Source organism: Calonectris borealis, chromosome 1, assembly GCF_964195595.1.
Source record: "Calonectris borealis chromosome 1, bCalBor7.hap1.2, whole genome shotgun sequence".
NCBI classification, from domain to species: Eukaryota; Metazoa; Chordata; class Aves; order Procellariiformes; family Procellariidae; genus Calonectris; species Calonectris borealis.
This window is the reverse complement of record NC_134312.1, coordinates 147,498,100-147,515,477: the sequence shown is the minus strand read 5'-3', so window position 1 is coordinate 147,515,477 and position 17,378 is coordinate 147,498,100. Positions and strand designations below refer to the sequence as shown.

At 37.6% G+C, this 17,378-nt stretch overlaps 1 protein-coding gene across 7 annotated transcripts in view; it reads left to right on the top strand.

Annotated features, from left to right (window-relative positions):
* The window catches only part of MGAT4A (alpha-1,3-mannosyl-glycoprotein 4-beta-N-acetylglucosaminyltransferase A), an 87,071-nt gene that overhangs the window by 1,616 nt on the left and 68,077 nt on the right, over positions 1–17,378 (top strand). For 2 of the 7 annotated variants that reach the window (XM_075135082.1, XM_075135091.1), the window contains exons 2-3: positions 1,749–1,841; positions 2,531–2,845. In XM_075135082.1, coding sequence (XP_074991183.1) covers positions 2,752–2,845 — 94 coding nt within the window. In that variant the 5' untranslated portion in view covers positions 1,749–1,841; positions 2,531–2,751. Of the gene's footprint in view, positions 1–168; positions 1,846–1,873; positions 2,418–2,530; positions 2,846–17,378 lie in introns of those variants that run through there. The other 5 variants (XM_075135109.1, XM_075135124.1, XM_075135116.1 and 2 more) reach the window with 4 other exon arrangements.

The following is a 17,378-nucleotide window of genomic DNA, read 5'->3' as shown; positions in this document are numbered from 1 at the left end:
GTTATACCCTGTCATAACATCGGCTCAAACTGGATTACCCCTCAGTTAAATTTGTTCAGTTTGTGTTGTAAATTATTGAACAAACCTAAAGTGACCACCTGGGGGTTAAATAATTTATATGCATCTACACATAGGTTTCTGCTGGCTTAACTATATGCATTTTTAAAAGCTGCCTTGATGTATGCAGTTTGATATAGGGAAATGCTTGAATAATTATCTAAGTACTGCTGAGCTGTAGCTGAGCTGCTGGTGCCTGTGCTAAGAAGAGTGGGTACAAGACCAGAAGAGAAGAATAAAAGCAGAACCAGCCAACTTAAGCCCATGATAATTATTAATTTGACACAATTTTGTGCATACTTACTGCTAATTGAATCCTGTTGCTCCTGGGGTTTTTTGTTTGTGTTTTTTTTTGTTTTCTGAATTCTTTCAGGCTGTATTTTTTGTGGATTCAGATAGCACAGTGAGAAGCCCTGATCACAACATCTTGATTTTATTGCAGCAAATGTAAAAATTATGCCTACGTTTTCTGGCAAGGCAGGCAGTTCACTTTCCTTGCGTTATCAGATGGTATTTTTACTTTCCTGGCTGCCCTCTCTTGTTTGCATGTTGGACCAGCTGTCTGTTGCCCCCACTGGGATAATCCGTCTAGCTTGCCGCCTGGTCCCTCATGCACACCTGAGCTGCTCCAGAGAGATCTGACTGCTGCTAAAATAATGGTAAAGGTAGATTACAGTTTAGGCATCCTTGCTTCAGAGCCACTTTAGCCCTGTTAAACTGTTAATTCATGTAGACAGGCCTTACAAAACCTTGGGGTTTTGAATCTTTGCCTCTCCTTGCTATTAAAGTTCACCCAGACTTTTATCTTCTCACCTAATTACTATTGCTTACCCTTCTGGCTTTTATTATGTCCATCTCCTAGTCAAAGTGCTGGTGCTGATGATATTTCCTGACACGCCATGCCCTCCGTGTTAGCTTTCTATAGGTGTCTCAGTTGTCTTTATCTTTCATTGTGTTGAATTCAGGTTTCTTGTATCGAAAAGCCTTTCACATTTCTTTCTATTCCTGTTCATTATTTTGTTTCTTACTGAATTTTACTATCCACTTTGCTTCCTGCATACTTGCATTTGTTCCCTTCCCCATAGGGAACATGTGATTTCTGAGTTAATGTTTAAAGCCACAAACCTATCTGTGCATAAAGTTCCTCAAAACAAAGCACGTTACTAGCTTTATGTGTGAGGTAATCACAGTCCGAAGGTAAACACTTTCTGTAACCTGGATGTTGTGACCAAGATTTGAACGCAAGAGCATGTAGTTCTGCAACTTCGTTGTTCTCTTCCGTTCATTTGTTAACCGTGCCTGTTGGTTATGTCTTGTTTTGCAAGCTCTTCGGTAAAGGTAGTGTGTGCTGCGATACAAGCTTGGGAAGAGTAGTTCAGATTTGACTGGTATCTTTTGGTACTGTAATAACTAAAAGTATTTTTTCCCTGTTGTCCTAAATGCACCCAGGCAAGAGAGTGACAGAGATTGGTTCCAAGGAAATTTCAAAGCAAGTTATTTGTTGCTGGGTAGCATACTTGTATCAGATGTATTTTATAGTGGGGAAAAACTGTCAGTGCCTTAAAAAAATGTCAAATGTTAATGTTTGAGCTTCTGTAAAGGATGATTTAGCGTTTTAAAAACAAATCTGACTCCCTCCCCATCTTTTAAAGTTGGTTAATTTATTTCCCCATTCTCTTTGTCTTGCTCAGTCAGGACAGCGTGGTTAGATGCTGACTGTGTTTGGCCAGTTGAGGATTTCTAATCCCAGGATATGGAACCTTCATCTGGGATAAAACTGAACTGTAGGTAATTTCTGTGTTTTGTCCTTGTGTGGCAGAGATGGAGGAGAGATGTGGTCATATCATGGCATTTTGTGGGGCTTTTGGCTTGTTGCCAGTTGGTATAGATTGAGCAGTCTCTGCCATGTGTGACTGTAGTCTGTGCTTTAGCTGCAGCTGAGCTAGGAAAAAAAATGGTTGTGGATGGATCAAATACTCTTGCACTGAGCAGAGAAAGATGTAGGTTTGTAAATGCTGTTTAAAGCTCTGGTCTCTCAATTCGCTGGGGTCGGTTCTGCTGCTGCAGTTACATTAGGCTTTACTTATTTCAGGGGGGTTTTGTCAAAGTGAGGACTTAGGAGTGGGACCTTGAGTTGCTGGTTTCCTGAAAACAACTCTCATATCAGTTCATCACCTGCCATGTGATCTTGCCTTGAGTTTATGATAAAATTGTAATGTTGGTATGTTTGTCCTTTAAGGATGAAATTCATGTGAAATACAGCTCCTCCAGATAGGAGCAGTCTTAACAGAAAACAGACAAATTAATCTAACAAGTTCTATTCCCCGAGCTGAGGCTGAGGTGGTGCGAGGGGGATGCATGTAAGCCACAGTAAAGAGTGTATAGTAGTATTTCTCTACTGTATTTTGGTACATGGGGGACTCTTGTAAATATTTTTGGCATAATCTCTTAAAATTTTGTTTCTTTTAAACAGGACTAGAAGAGTAAAGAGAAGTTTAATTTATGAGAACTATAAGAAAGCTTACAACAATTTGGAATGGATTGATTTATGATACCTCTGATATGTGAGAGCTACATTTTGTGTTGCTGTTGGCCAGCTGCCGCTGGTGGACTTCAGCTGACTTCATTGCAGCAAGCCCAACAGATAGGTCCTCATCGCTAACAGAACATAAACAAGTGTGATGCTGAAATGAGATGAGGCTCCGAAATGGAACTGTGGCCACCGTGTTAGTTTTCATCACTACTTTCCTCAGTTTGTCCTGGTACACTGCATGGCAAAATGGGAAAGGTGAGTAAAAGGCGCCAAAACCAAATTGACCTTCATGTGGCTGTATGGCAGAGGAATGAATAGTACAGGCATGTGCACTGCTGCTGTATGTTAGCAATCTGTAAATTGCTTGTTGACTAACTCTGCTCCAGAAGGTATTGCCTTGGTGAGGAATAAACACCTGCTAGTAGATTCAGGAAAATTAACTTAGAGTGATCCTGATTTAAAAAGGAAAAAAAAAATGTACTCGAAGAAAAACAAATGCTGCTCTTGCAGGAGGGGGTTGGTCCAGGCTGAATAGTTGTGTTTTGTTGTTTTTTTTTTCCCCCCTCTTCTATAGTTGTTGGGAAAACATATGATCTCTGGTTGGGCTTTTTTTTGTGTGGTTTTTTTTTGTTTTTTTGTTTTTTTTTTCCCCCATGTAACATATGGCCAATGGACCTGGCTGGAGAGTGTTATTTTTGGTGCTGCTTTTTGTCTTCCCTGATGATTCAGTGATGGCAGTGGCAAACTGCCAGTCAACATTGTTGAAAGACTTTTTCTTGCTGTCTTTGAATGAAATGTAAAATACGTCTTGTCAGAGTATGATATGTGAAATAAAGTAGTATGAGCAAATTGACCAGGTAATGGGAAACGCATCTATTATAATAACATGAGCAATCTCATGAAATAATCAAGTAACTATTGTGTGTAATAGACTTTTACCTTTTTATATATGTTTGTTGATCTTATTGCACTCCATGTGAACCTTGGAAAATTCAGTTTTTCTGAGGGTCAGGACTGTTTACTGCAGGTAAGATGTTTCGGTTTTGTCCTTCAGTAAAGCAAATAAACTCGTTCAGCAATGGTTTCTGGAAGAAGAAAGGTTTTGATTTGGTGTTTTTTTTTTTCTCTTTACAAACATCTGATGTCTTGAAACATAGTAGACTATGTCCTTCAAAGATCAAGTAATTTTAAAACACATTCTGTCTTAAGTGAGATTGCTACATGGTTTGTTCTGACTGTTTTTCTGAGAATATTACCTTCAGTTGTGCCTCAGGTCCAATAAGAGGAAGCTGGGGTTTTCCAGGAATACTGTCTGTTGTAGCACAGCCAACTTGTAATCCTTATTTAAGTATAAAAGAAGCAGATGAGTTCTGTGGCATATTGAATTTTTTTTTTTCCCCCCCGTTGAGCACTTGCTCGAGAAGCAGATGCTTTGTGGTGTGATCTCTGCTGTAGCAGTTGGTCGGTAGGCTAGCCTTCTGAATGTAAGCAGCAAGAAAAATGTCAGGTTCTTGAGGTTGTGGTAACATGTAGATCTTTTAATTGGACAACAAAAGTGTAGAAGTGCCAAAGACTGACAAGAAAAGGATATTTGAATATTGTAAGTAGTATTTTCTTCATTTTGGCTAATACCACATCCTCTAGTTTGATTTTGTGTTACTGATTGATTTCTCTTTTCTTCTTCTCACAAGAATTTTGCTTTCACTTCAGCAAAGATACATATCTATGAAATTCTTTCTCATGCTTTTTTTCTTTCTTACTTGATATATGATTTACAAGTCTTGTTCTCTTTTGTCAAAGCATAACAAAAAGAAAAGTCTCCTTTAAAAGAAATTAACAAAAATCTGCTATTTGGAGAGTACTAGTATATATAGCACTTGGTGATAATTTAAGCTTTTGTTGGTCAGACTGCTCTATTTTTTTTATACTTTTTTTTTCCCATTTGAATGCTTAGAATCAATACTTTCTTAATGTTGATATGAAAATTCTGCATTTATCTTCTTCCAGATCTTGCTGTTGAGCATTAAGGTGGTAATTTGTTAAATAAAAATCGGTGTAACAAGACATCAGTAATGTGTTAATTAATCATAAATCACAGTTATGAAACTACAGTTTAGGTAATTTGCTTTTAAGGTGTTGCTTCAAGAGAAATTTATACATATGATTTTTTTTTAATTTTATTTTACTTTTTAACTTATGTTTAGCATTTTGTTAATTTGCACAAGTTGTCTAAAACCAAAACAGATTTGAGTTCATTTAGTACCACGTTTTCAATCAGAGACATTTCTGCACCAGTGGAAAAGGTTCAAAAACTGATGATATGTATTTATTAAGATTTTTTTTTAAGTTTGATATAATTTTATGTTTATTTAGTAAGCATTGCGGGATGGTATCTTAATTCGTTGGTAACATTTTCATTACAAGTGATTGAGTGGCTCAATTAGAAGCAAATACCGTGTTCGTTGTTCCCATTCACTGAAGGGCTATGGGGTGTTACGTACTCTGATCGTCATCTTTTGTTATTTATTACATTTGTATGGCATGCACTAGATTCCTGTAGGTATTTGTCAGTTTTTGGACAGCAAAGTAAATCTACACTTGGGAAGAAAATACTATTTACATTTTTTAAAAGAAAAAGCAAAACCCCAAATTGCTAGCTTCTCAGTGATAAGTAAAACAAATTTTGCTTTTTAAAAGCGGAAGCATAGTGCCTTGTTTCTAACAACCCTAATCCAGTCTTCAAGTGATTAATTTTAATTGAGGAACTAAGATCTTGGATAATTGATACTTAAAATGCAGAACCATTTTAGAATAGCAATAAGACTGAGATGATGTAATATTTTTGTAGATCATGTCTTCCTCTAGTGAATATATCTAGTCCCAGTCTATGCAGGATAGGATTTAGACACTTAAAAGTGATACACTTTGGTACTAAAGTGCAAGAATTTGTCTCTGCAGAACAGTGCTTTACAAACTTTAAGGATATGCTGAAAAGTTGTCAGGAGTTGAAGGAAATACTCTGTCTGAAGTGCCATCACTGGAAACAGCATGGCTTTAGCTTACCCAGTGGTCTGATGATGTAAATAACCGTTCATGGGGCAGATATTGCTATTTGGATCAAATGGCCAATTATATGGTTTTGCTTTTAAAGTTAACTATGTTTGAAGAAGGTTGACTGAAATACCTCTGGTATTATCTTCAAAATTAAGCCAAGATCTTTGTCATTTTCTGGACCCCATGCAATGTCTAGAAGTCCTGGAGTTGTAAGGAAGTAGTACAAGCCCTGAATACACCTGGGAAAGACCTCTCCTGTGGGAGTCCTGAACAAGAGTTGTAACACTGCTTTCTAGGAGTTAAAAATGTACTATGGTTTGCCCAAATGAAGTAGATGTTGGAAATCAAATCTTACGAAAATGCAGATTACTTTGGTGCACAGAAGGAGCACTTTTAAAGGATCTGCAGTCACTTCACATTCACGGTTAGTCAGCTCAGTGTAAGATGAATTCCTTGAATTCCTCCTAAGATTGAGCTCTTATGCAAGTGATAACTTTATGCTTAACACCATCTCTTTTGACTGAATCATACTTTTTGGTACTAATGACCTGCTCAGGGTCACAGGTCTTTACCACCTCGTTTGTGAGCTACAGAAATGCAGTGGGTTTTTTTTATGCTAAAGGCACTGCTCTTAAGAAGATATAACCAGTACAAAACAGTGCTGCGTACCTATTACGCCAGTCACAAAAATTACATCAAAGCTGTTGTGTGCTATGTAGAGAGCGTAGTCTTGATGCTTTGATCTTTAATGTGACTAGTGGTTTGCTCTTCCAGGAAGAGCATTATGCTCCATAATGCTCAAGAACCTCCTCTTCTTGCGTCAGCAAACTTCCTGATCCCTGTCACCAGCATGGAAATTGGTAAGGAAGGTAAATAACTTTACTGAATTAGGGCAGGTGTGGTAGGATAAACTCCTCAGCAAAGCATTCATCAACCTCATCACTTTGATTCCCATGTTAAAGTCCTACTATGATCCTGCTGCCTTTGATTAAAAATAAAAAAGAGCAATTTTTTGTTTAAAGTATGCGTGCTTTGTTCTTGGTGATAGAAAGTAGTTGGCCGTGTCTTGCATCACATTTAGAAGGCATTTGGCTACATGGAGTGGTGAGGACCTGTATGGAATATGTGTCGTGAAAATCTGATGCAACTTAATCCTTCAGGAGTGTCTAAACTATGTAGTTTTCAGAGCAATCTGAAACTAGTACTGTATGTCATCTTTTTCCCATGTAAAACATATTCTTCTTTAACGATGAAGAATTAATTGGAAAAGCTTCTATTTTTCCATTCATCCAAGGGTGTTGTCGTAACTGTAGGATCTCATTCACTGTACGAGGATGGCTTATTTTGGTACACTGATTTAAATTCACATGGGAAGACCTCCAAGTGGACTTTTACTTCTGAAATATTTAGCTTCCTAGTTTGCTGAATATTCACTCATACTTAAGTAATCATGGTTGGAGCTACTGTTTTGTTTTAAGCATGATGTTTTCTCTCATTTGGAGAGAAAATGGCCTGGGCTGTATAATAAAACTGTAGTCGTCTTTCTCCTTTGGCTGTTTTCATAAAATTAGAATTACCGTACTGTTTTTCAATCACAATAATCATAAGTGCTGAAAAATATTTAAACTTAACAACAAGCATAAGAAAACCTAACTGAGACTAAAAAAAAAGGCCTCAGCCAATGGTGGAAAATTTTGGAGTAAGAACCAGGAATGTTAATTCCCGGGGGGAGAAGAGTTCTACAGAACCATGGAGGAAATGGGGCAAGGAGGACAGGATATATATGTGTATGTATTTTTTTTTTTTCCCTTGCCAGTGTTTATGCAAATATTCTCTTTAAAAATAGATCAGAAATCTGAGAGATACATGTTAGTATTTTGCAATCATAACCCACCTTAGTTGATGCTTTGATCCTAAGAGAAGCTGTTATTCGTGTAAATGCTGATTAACGTCTTCTGGCTGCACGTTCTGATTTTCAGAATTATGTGCTGATTTCACACTGATGTGGATTAAGACTGATCAAGCAAAAAAGTTAAATGGACTATGAGCTGGGAAGAGTGGAGGCAGAGGAAGGGATGGGACGGGATGCTAAAGTAGAAAGTGCATATAACCATTTATGCCAGTCAGCTTGTTTAGAGGAAAAGAGAGGTCTTTTTTTCTTTTCTGTTAAATAGAAGGGAAGCGTTGGTTTCCTTTGGAAATTCTGTTGCAGATCTTCCAGGAGCTGAAATTAAAGGAAATAGGAGTTTCCTTTTTCTTTTTAACACCAGCACATGAACATTACTCCAGTCTTTATCTAAAATACACTTCAAGCTTGGTTTCCAAAACTGACAAATTGGCGTATAGCTTATTGATACTAAAAATAGGAGTTGAATTTCATTAAGGAATGAATTCCTGATCAGGAATGTAGGTTTGAAATGGTTACCGAGAGGCCGGTGCAGGTAGTGAAGATGCTGTCCGAAATGAATCAAGCAGAAGAGGTATATATCCCAGCAGTTCAGGTGGGCAATGTTTAGGTCTGCAGTATCTTTGTGTTTGTCTTGTGCCTGATGCAGCAGAACTTCTGACACCCGTGATTTTGGTGAGCTGCAGTGGAAAGAATCACAACCAAAGGGGCTTCTGCAGCCCTTCCCTGTCCCCTTGCTTTTTTGTAACTTGCTAGCTAGGTTAGTTCGACAGTTTATGGGATTCTAAAACTTGGTTGCTACCAGAGCTGTTTAATGTAACCAGACTCAGCCAACATCTTGAGGTACTGCTCTTGATTGTGGCCCAGCCCTCAGAGTTGGGGAAAGGCAATGTTTTTGCTGTGTGTGGCTTCTCTTAATACTTCTTCAGCCTGTGTCTTCTATGCTTGCATGATTCCTCCAAAACGCTGGTTGCTGCTCCCATGCAGAGGCTATCATAAGAGTAATTTAGCCAACCCAGGAAAGAAAGTTGCATCTGACCCAGCTGCTCATACCCTAACAGCTCTACTGTGGGAGATGTATCTATGAATGTATCTACTAAGAAACCTTTGCAATGGATTGTAAGTCAGCATGTATTTATCTTCTTGCTAATAACTGTCTCCCTAGAGTAGCTACAATAGATACATGGTCCCATTTTTAACAGTGAGCAAGAGGGGCTTTGCAATGGTCTGTCCTGATTTTGGTGGTGGTGGTGAATCTGGGTGATGAGAGAGAGAGATTTCCTACTAAATTTCAAACAGCACCATGCTGGGAGGAGCAGGGAAGGTAGGCAGAGAGCTTGAAGTTTAAAATAACTTATGCAAATTAGAGACTTAGTCAGGAAGGGGGGTGAATGGAGGGTTGAAGGTAGGTGAAGGTGTCCCAGACAAAACATGGGGTGCAGTAAAGCAGAAGAAAATCAAATGTGTACATAAAGAATGGGGAAGAAATTTGATGTTAGGACTCTAGTTAGGAATGGCAGTTTACTGTAAATCGCACGCTAAGTGTGAGTCATCACGTTATTGCAGAAAACAAAAAGAAATTGAACAGAAAAGGGGTGTTAAGGAAGTAAAGAAGTATGAAGTCTACTACTCCAGCACGACACAGGAAGTCTTCTTTCTGCTCTGCTTGGCACTGTGTCCACTGTGGGATGGTGCACTGCAAAGAAAATAAATTCATTAGGTGGGGTTCAAAGGAGCAGCGAGTGATCAAAGATCTAGAAAATCTACACTGTAACGGAAGGGTCAGTGTACTGACATTGCTTAACTTAAGGGAAAGGTATGAGAAGAGAGATGGGAAGAGAATTTTCAAATATTTTAAAAGTTCTTGCAAAAAAAAAAAAAAGGGACATAATCTATTGTTTGTGGCCATGGTGAATAACAGGATATAAGGAACTGAAATTGTAAGGGAGAGCAAGGTTAGGTAGTGGAAAAAGTTTTTGTAATGGCAAGTACAGTTACATACTGGAGTAGATGGGAGGGGTGAAGAATTTCCATGTAGGCATTTTCAAGCACAAGTTAAACCAATGATGACAGGTAAAAGGCACCAATACCATGTTTGGTACTAATAGAGATTTGGGCTAGCACAAAAAGAGCGATTTACACTGGTTTTTAAAGTCAATATGACACTCCCAAAATAAATCTCAGGCAGGGAAGACCTACAGCTGGTAGGAATGATCTGACTTTGAACTAGCTAACTTGCTGAAATTAGTTTTGAGCAGGGGATTGGACTAGATGACCCCTAGAAGTCCCTTCTAACCTAAGTTATGCTAGGTATTCTTGACCTTTGCCAAGCTTCTCTCTTCTTGTGCCAAGAATGACATGCCAGTGCATTTCATTACTAAATAATATTGATGTTTGCATGAGATATATGAGAGTTGCCCTTCGTTATCATAAAATTTGATCCCTTAAAACACATAAAATGTTTGCTCGTATTTTAGCAGATTCACTTAACCTTTTTTTGTTAATGTCCACAGCCCTTTCTATAGCTAGGAACCATGAAAATATTGTGTTAGAAAAATCTCAGAAAGTGACTTGTTTTTTTTTTTTTTTTTCCCCTTTTTTTCCCTCACCCCCACGGTTTAGAGTAGTATCTTATTTAGTAACCTTATTCCTGCTATGTAATCATGACTTTATTTGCTGCCTGGATAACAAAAAAGCTTTTTCCATTATTGATACAATCTTCAGGATTAGTGTCCTGTAAGTTGTTTCTTTTTAGGATGAGAAACTGGTGTTTTGTTTATAATGCACTATGTTTTGTTTTCCTAAACATGGCAGAAAGTGAATAAAAAGTTGTTTCCTTGCTCACAGTGCAAGGCTTTATTCCAGCTAGTCTCTGCCTAAAAAGCAATTACTGTAGACAGTCTTTTAGAGCTGTGCTTCCAGCTGCTTTTCTGGTTGTCTCCTTGGCTCTCATGCAGCTTTCTGTCTATTCCTGCGGATGCTTTCCACAGATGTGCCACCCATCTATCTAACAGTAAACAACAGAAACCCTATTTTTGCTTGCGGCAGTATATAATTTTACTATCTTATGCTCAAAAATAATTTAAAAGTTTCCTATGCTTATCAAGCATCAATGTTGCTATTGTAGCCTTTATATAGGTCATGGTCTTACATATCAATGCCATGAACACGTAAGTTTCTTCAGACAGTTCAGAGATGGGCTGAACTAAATCTTTTTTCCATTACAAATTACTCTTAAAGTAATTATGCAAATAAACAGCCCTTAGTTGCACAGCCCCTAGAGACAAACTGTAGAGGTACTGTTGGAGAGAGATTTGAATAAAACAAATGTAATGGGATCATATTTGACTTACAAGGTGGTTGTTCATTTGCAACAATGTGGGAACATGGTGAAGCTTTGATCCCGAGTTGTTTGCAAGGAGGACAAGTTAGAAAGAATACATTCTCGGAAACAGAGCTTGTTCAACACAGTTGTCAAGGCGCAAAGAAACAAGGAGCATCAGCAACCTCAACCCACTAGCGCGTGTGGAAACAATAATCAAACTTCCGCAATGCTTGAATTTTGTGCCCAAGCTAATAAGCATTTTTAAAAGTTTCAGCTCTTAGAATAGCGTTGTTAATTGTGAGGTGGTAGCACTCTTCTGACCAATTATCTTTTGATAGATGAATTTTCTTCTAATGTATTAAAATGTTAAACGTTTGGCTGTGGATCTACCATTACTAATCTCATTTTAATTGAGTAAGCTAGTTTTTCTTGCTGTAGTTCCTGGCTTGTATGTGTATGTTTCGTTGGTTTCTGAGGGGAGGGAAAGGAATGGTTTAAAGTAGGAGTGTCTTGATTTACATGTACAGAAACTCACAGAGTTACTGACAATTCTGTGATAGAAGCAAATCACGTTGAAGTTTTCAGAAGCTTTCAAGTTGTCAGAACTGAATGGTTGCTTTTTCTTTCTGTGTCATGGTCCTACTTGCGTGTGTGCTTTGTTTCCTTGCTTACAGACATCGGTCTGTAGCTGAGTTAATCCATCTGAGAATATACAGCATCCTAACTCTCAAAACCTGAGCCCTGAATGTTCAACAGTGTGTGAGCATATAATATGATGATTCTTGGAGAAGGTTCGGGATACATACACCTGGGTTTTCCTGGACGTGACTTCTTTTTCTTAATGGAAATCTTGCCTGGGCAGAAATCCTTCAGAGGCAGAGCCTGTTAGCCCCGAATGGGTGGATGCTGCTGCGCAGGCATCATGTTGCTGACCAGGTTACTGCATGACCAGAAATCCCAATTGTGTACACAGAGATTGTTTAAGTGTGCACAGTAAGTGACACCTTTGGGAAGTTTTATGCAAGTGCATATTTGTGGTAAGTAGTTGCGGAACAATTGCACAAAAGTCCACATGCTTTTGGCGTGTCTGAGAGGGATCAACCACTCAGTTACTGCCTGATTGGTTGGCATATGTGCTGCGAGTCACATTCTGGAGGATGTATAGAGGTGCATGTGTTGTAGAGTTTGTTTGCGTGGAAGTGTCAGGGTTAAATATTTTTGCTTTGCACGAATGTATCTGTTGTTCAGGGAGGCTCTAGATAGAAATAGAGGAGACCTTTCTGAAACTCTCATGTGTAGACACGTGATAGTAGAATAACTGTTTTCTCTTCTGATATAAATGGGATACACACATGCATAGGTAGAGATGACCTTTTTAGGTCAGGGCTCATTTTCCCTTGTTCCCTTGTTCCACACTGCTTTATTGAGAAGGCGGTTGTATATAAATGTGCAATTTTATAGTATATGGAGACACTGAAAAAGAGACTAATGCTTGGCCCTGTATTTGTAATACGTTGCTTTAAAGCTAACTGTATTTAACTTAGTTTGATAAAGTTTTTAACTTGGAATGAGCTGAACGGAAGACTTTTCTTTCTCTTGTGTTTTGGGTATCCAGAGATGAGTTGCACCGGTTTTGTGGTATTTTAGCTATGCGTAGATTGCAGTGATCAAAGATTTGAATTGGGTGAGGTTGAGAGTTTGTTCTCATGCAGGAAAAAAAATCATGCTAGGACATTCACAGTGTGTTCGTATATTCATTACCAATGGCTTTAAGTTGGTCTCTGGTGCAGTCATACCGATAAACTAATGACTCAGATAACGAAAGTAGGATGGCTGTGGTTAACTTTTTTCAAAAGTTAAAATGTCACTCAGCTTCTTTTGCCTTAAGACATGCTGCTGTATCCTTTTTTTCCCTCTGTCACTCCTTGGTAATAGTTTTTTAGTCTGTCCTCCTCGCTTGGCCCTCCTTGCAGGGAAGGGCTGGAGCTCAGCCGCAGTGTTGGGCTTTGCTAGCTGGGCAGCCACTGCTCACGTTCCTGCTGACCTTGCAATGGGTGCAGAGCTCTGTCTGCTGCAGCACTGTTGTCTTTTACTAGTGGTTAAAGGCAGATGCTGTTAATGCATGGAAGAAGTATGTGTATGGGAAGACATATACGGCGGACAACATGAGGAGTTGTGTGCCAAGGGCCGAGTGCTGGTCCTGCTGGTTGGGGTTATAGTGGTGGAGGAATGGAGGGTCCTGGGGTGTGGATGGGAGTCTTGGGGAAGAACTGGGGCCACTGGGATAGTCCCTGTAAGTGGGAAGGGATGGAAACAGCTGCAGGAAAACGAATCTGTGAAACTTGTGTGGATGCAGTATCTATGTTCGGGTTTGGATGTTCCCTCCCTGCCCCACAGTCTTGGCTCTCACTAAGCACACAAAATTACTAGAGTGCCAGGTGAGAGAGCTGTTTATTTAAAACTCAAGCAGACATTTACACATAAATTTTACATATTTGGTTTTGATTGTTCATGACACTGCTGGTTTAATCCTACTTCAAAGTGTAGGACAAACTGCTTGTGATTGTGTTCACGGGTGTATTTTTGTACTTGGTCCTTTTTTGAATTAGTGGAGAATAGCCTTCTGGGTCTGGCAAGATTCGATGATTAAGCTGTTTGCTTTTATCTCTATTTGATCTTGAGGTGCCTCTTACTACTGTTTGTATATGTTTACTGTTGTCGTTAAATGTGCCATAGAAGAAAAAGGCATTTGTGGCTACTTTGCTATGTTGTTTATTGAGATGTTATAGACGCATTTTTCAAATGGAAATTAAATGTAGGAGGCTGATTGTTAAGCTAAAGGGGGTGTTGCCATTTATGGTATTTAAGTGAAACTGAAGAGTTGGTGGCTGATGCAGTTGACTCTACCCTTCATTCTCAAAAAAAGCTTTATAGCAGATTGATTTATATACTGTAATAATGGCATAAAAGTAACGGGACACTTAGTAGGAACTTCTATCCTATGGCTGTATTGATTTGCATCTTTCAAAATTAAAACTGGAATTTTAGATACAATTTTTGTAATGCAAAAAGTTTTTTGAACAAATCTTTAACAAACCCCAAAGTCTTTCTTGTAAGGGAAAATCAAATTATACTTTATTTCAATTCATCTTAATAAAGATGTGGTTTATAGCCACATGATGCTTCTTGGATCTCTTCTTCTGTGGGAATAATTCCTACACTGTGCTAGTTCTTCCACAAACTCTTTGCATCCTTGTTATGGAAGAGATCAATATGAAAGTTAAAATTCTACTCAGAAACCTTAACCCATTTGAAATACAAATGGAACCACATTTCCCTGTGGCGTTGTAGCATCACAGACTAACATTCAATAATATTGAAGAGTAGTGTAATGGGAAAATAATTAAAAATATGTAATTAAAAGTGATTTAGGGAAGTTAAACCAAAATATTAATTTTCTGCGCTGAGTATTTTGGAGACTCTGTACTTCTCACCAAAAAAAATCAAAAAATTTCAGCTTCTTATACCATGTGATGTATTCAAGGGCCTTAGTCAAATCTAACTAGAAGCCAAGTAGTGCCTTCTCTAACCATGTGAAAACATGTTTGTTGCTGCTTCTAGACCATTCTTTTCCTGTTTACGGCTTCATTTGCCCTGATTGAAATTCTGATCTGTTCAAGTATATTATTTGTCCTAGCATTTACATATGACATAAACAAACATGTTCATTCATCCCGTCCCCCCCTTGATTTTTTTAATCTTTTATCATTTTCTTTTTATTCATATGAAAGTTGTCTGTGAAACGATGACAAAACAAATATGATATATAGAGACCACGTTAGAGTTGAGATTAAATTAGTTTCAGGTGTCCAGCTAGGGTTGAATTTTGAATTGGTGTAATGCCATAATTACAGACTTGAGATACACCAGTGCTCACAATTGCATATTGATTAGCATGATGATCATCTCTAAACCATACCTGATTTTGTGTTTGGTTTTTTTTTTCAAATGCAGACCTATCTGTGTGTATTATAATGCTCCTCCTAACTAGAATTTAAGTCTGTCATCAATATTCTCTGAATTATGGTTATTATTTAAGACTTTGGGGTGCTTCCAGAATGAAAAGTACTAACTTGCACCTTATTCTCAATTTTTAACCAAGAATTTTTTATTTTATCCTTGAAATCAGGAGGTCCCTCAACACTAAGCACTATGGGAGGCACTGGCTGGCTTTGGTTCCAGCTGTATAGTTAACATAGCGTTATGTTAGCAACACAGTTTACTGGTGTAACAAGAGCTAGAGAAGGGAAAAAAGTAAGTTGATTTCAGATCAGTTAGGTTTTTGAATTTTCTTATGTGTAGCGCATCATGAATACAAGGAATAATGTGTGTAACCTTTGACTAAAACTTTATCTCTTTAATCTTAAAATATAGCTATAACTGTAGCTGTTAAAGCAGGAAGTTGATGTGGGGGCATCAGATATGTAAAAGATTTTTAAAAAGTGTAGAATACAGGTTCCATTGACTGGCTATTTGCAAGATGTGAGTGACAGTATTAGAGGAAGCTTGAATGATTACCAAATTGATTTGGAAAACTGGTTTATTGTTTGGATAATAAACATTTTCAACAAAAATGTTTTTATTGTGGGCTTTGGTGGAAACTTCTTTTCTCTTTCAAATTCCTTTTCCAGTTTTAACTTACCAAGTCAATAACAAGGAGAGTCAGAGACCCTACTTTCATGAATTCTGTTACAGCAGAGAACACTATTTTAGTAAATTGAATTAGAAATTCAGTAGCTTATAAAAAGGTGGTATGCAGAGAAATATTTTTCATTAACAAAAAAAAAATTAAAAAAAAAAACCCTCCAGGAATTTGAGAACACTAGATAGCATGAATATTTTTGTTTGATATGTTAATATAGGTATATATGCCTGTTTGTAGAAAGTAGCTGAAAATACTGTCTGATTGAGGTCTGAGGAAAAACATGAGATCTCACAGATAACTTGTAGTCAAACTGACTGTAAGGGGTTGAATTATCTAAAGGGTAATTACATTGGTTTACACTATCAGCAAATCTGTAAGTATTTCAGGTGAAAGTGTTGTCTCTTGTTCTTTTTTAGCAGATGTGAAAGAATTGTGTTTTACCAGGGTTAGATTTTGGTATTATTTTTAATGCTGAAATTACGATACCACACATGCTGATCATTACGTTATAAAGCCACACTCTGCTAGGATCAGCATAAGCGGTTACAGCTTCTTTCATATGTCTTGTTAGAAATGAGCATAATTAGCTATTATGTAGTTTTAAGAAGATATTCTTGTTTATTGGTAGCAATAAAGTGTATATATATACACACACATTAAATGATGGAAACAAATGTAATAAATGCATGCAAAATGTATGCTTAATGCAAGCATTTCTGCAGAAATGTAGAATAGATTGTTTTATTTTAATATGGTAAAAAAAATGCAACAGGAATGCTTTCTTTCAGCTAATGTGCTTTAATCCTTCAGTGTTGCCAAGAATGCAGGCTAGATATCGACCTATCCTGTATCTTAAAAGCAAAGTGTGTTTCAGTGCTATGATTGTAACGCTTGCCTAAACTGGAGCTTCATGCTTGCTTGAGCAGTAGATGTTCTGCATAAGATTTTAGTCAGAGTTGTAGCATGGCTTTTTAATTGGCAGTTAGTTTGAAAAAATAATCATGACATAATGATCTTTGTAAAAGCTGTCACTGGAAATTGTGTTCCTGTTTTTGAGGTAATACTGTGATGTTATTGTTGACCATTTCCTAGGTTTTTTTACACTATTGTACACTTTGTCTTGTGCAAGGCAAGTAAGAAATATCAAAGCAGAGGGTTTTGAAGGTTGTTTGAAGGTAATTTTTTCTGACACTAAAGAGTTAATGTCCAAATTACATGAATTCAATGGATTGCATACTGAGCTGAGCTCTTCTTTTATTAATTTCTTAAACTGAACTCTTTGTGCTATGTATGTCTACAACAGAAGTTGCAATAATTTTCCTTGTACAGCTCTGCATTTTGGGAATAGAATCTATGAAGCTTTTATTTATTCCTTAGTGTTTCTATTCAGGGCTAGAGATGTGTTAAATGCTGATTGCTTATTGTGGAACTGATTTAGCATATGATTTCAGTGACCTTTTTGTATCACTTTCCCTTTAAAGAAGAAATGCCAACGGAGTTCACAGTGCTTCTTAGCACTGGGAATAAAATAAAAACCAAATAGCTGGAACCTAAAAAGCCCTGAGGATTATATTAATCCATAGAATCCCGGGCAGTGTTGTTTACTAGGCAAAGAAGTGTGAATGTGGTTACGTTAACAGTCAGACCAGGACAAAGAAATCGCAAATGTGGGATTTCTTTATTTTTTTTCCGTCACTGTAGCTTGCTGTTCTTTGGTTTAAAAGAAGACCTACAGCTCAAGTGCTGCCAATAACTCTTCTCAAACAAATCATGTGTTTAATTATCCTTATTGTCTGAA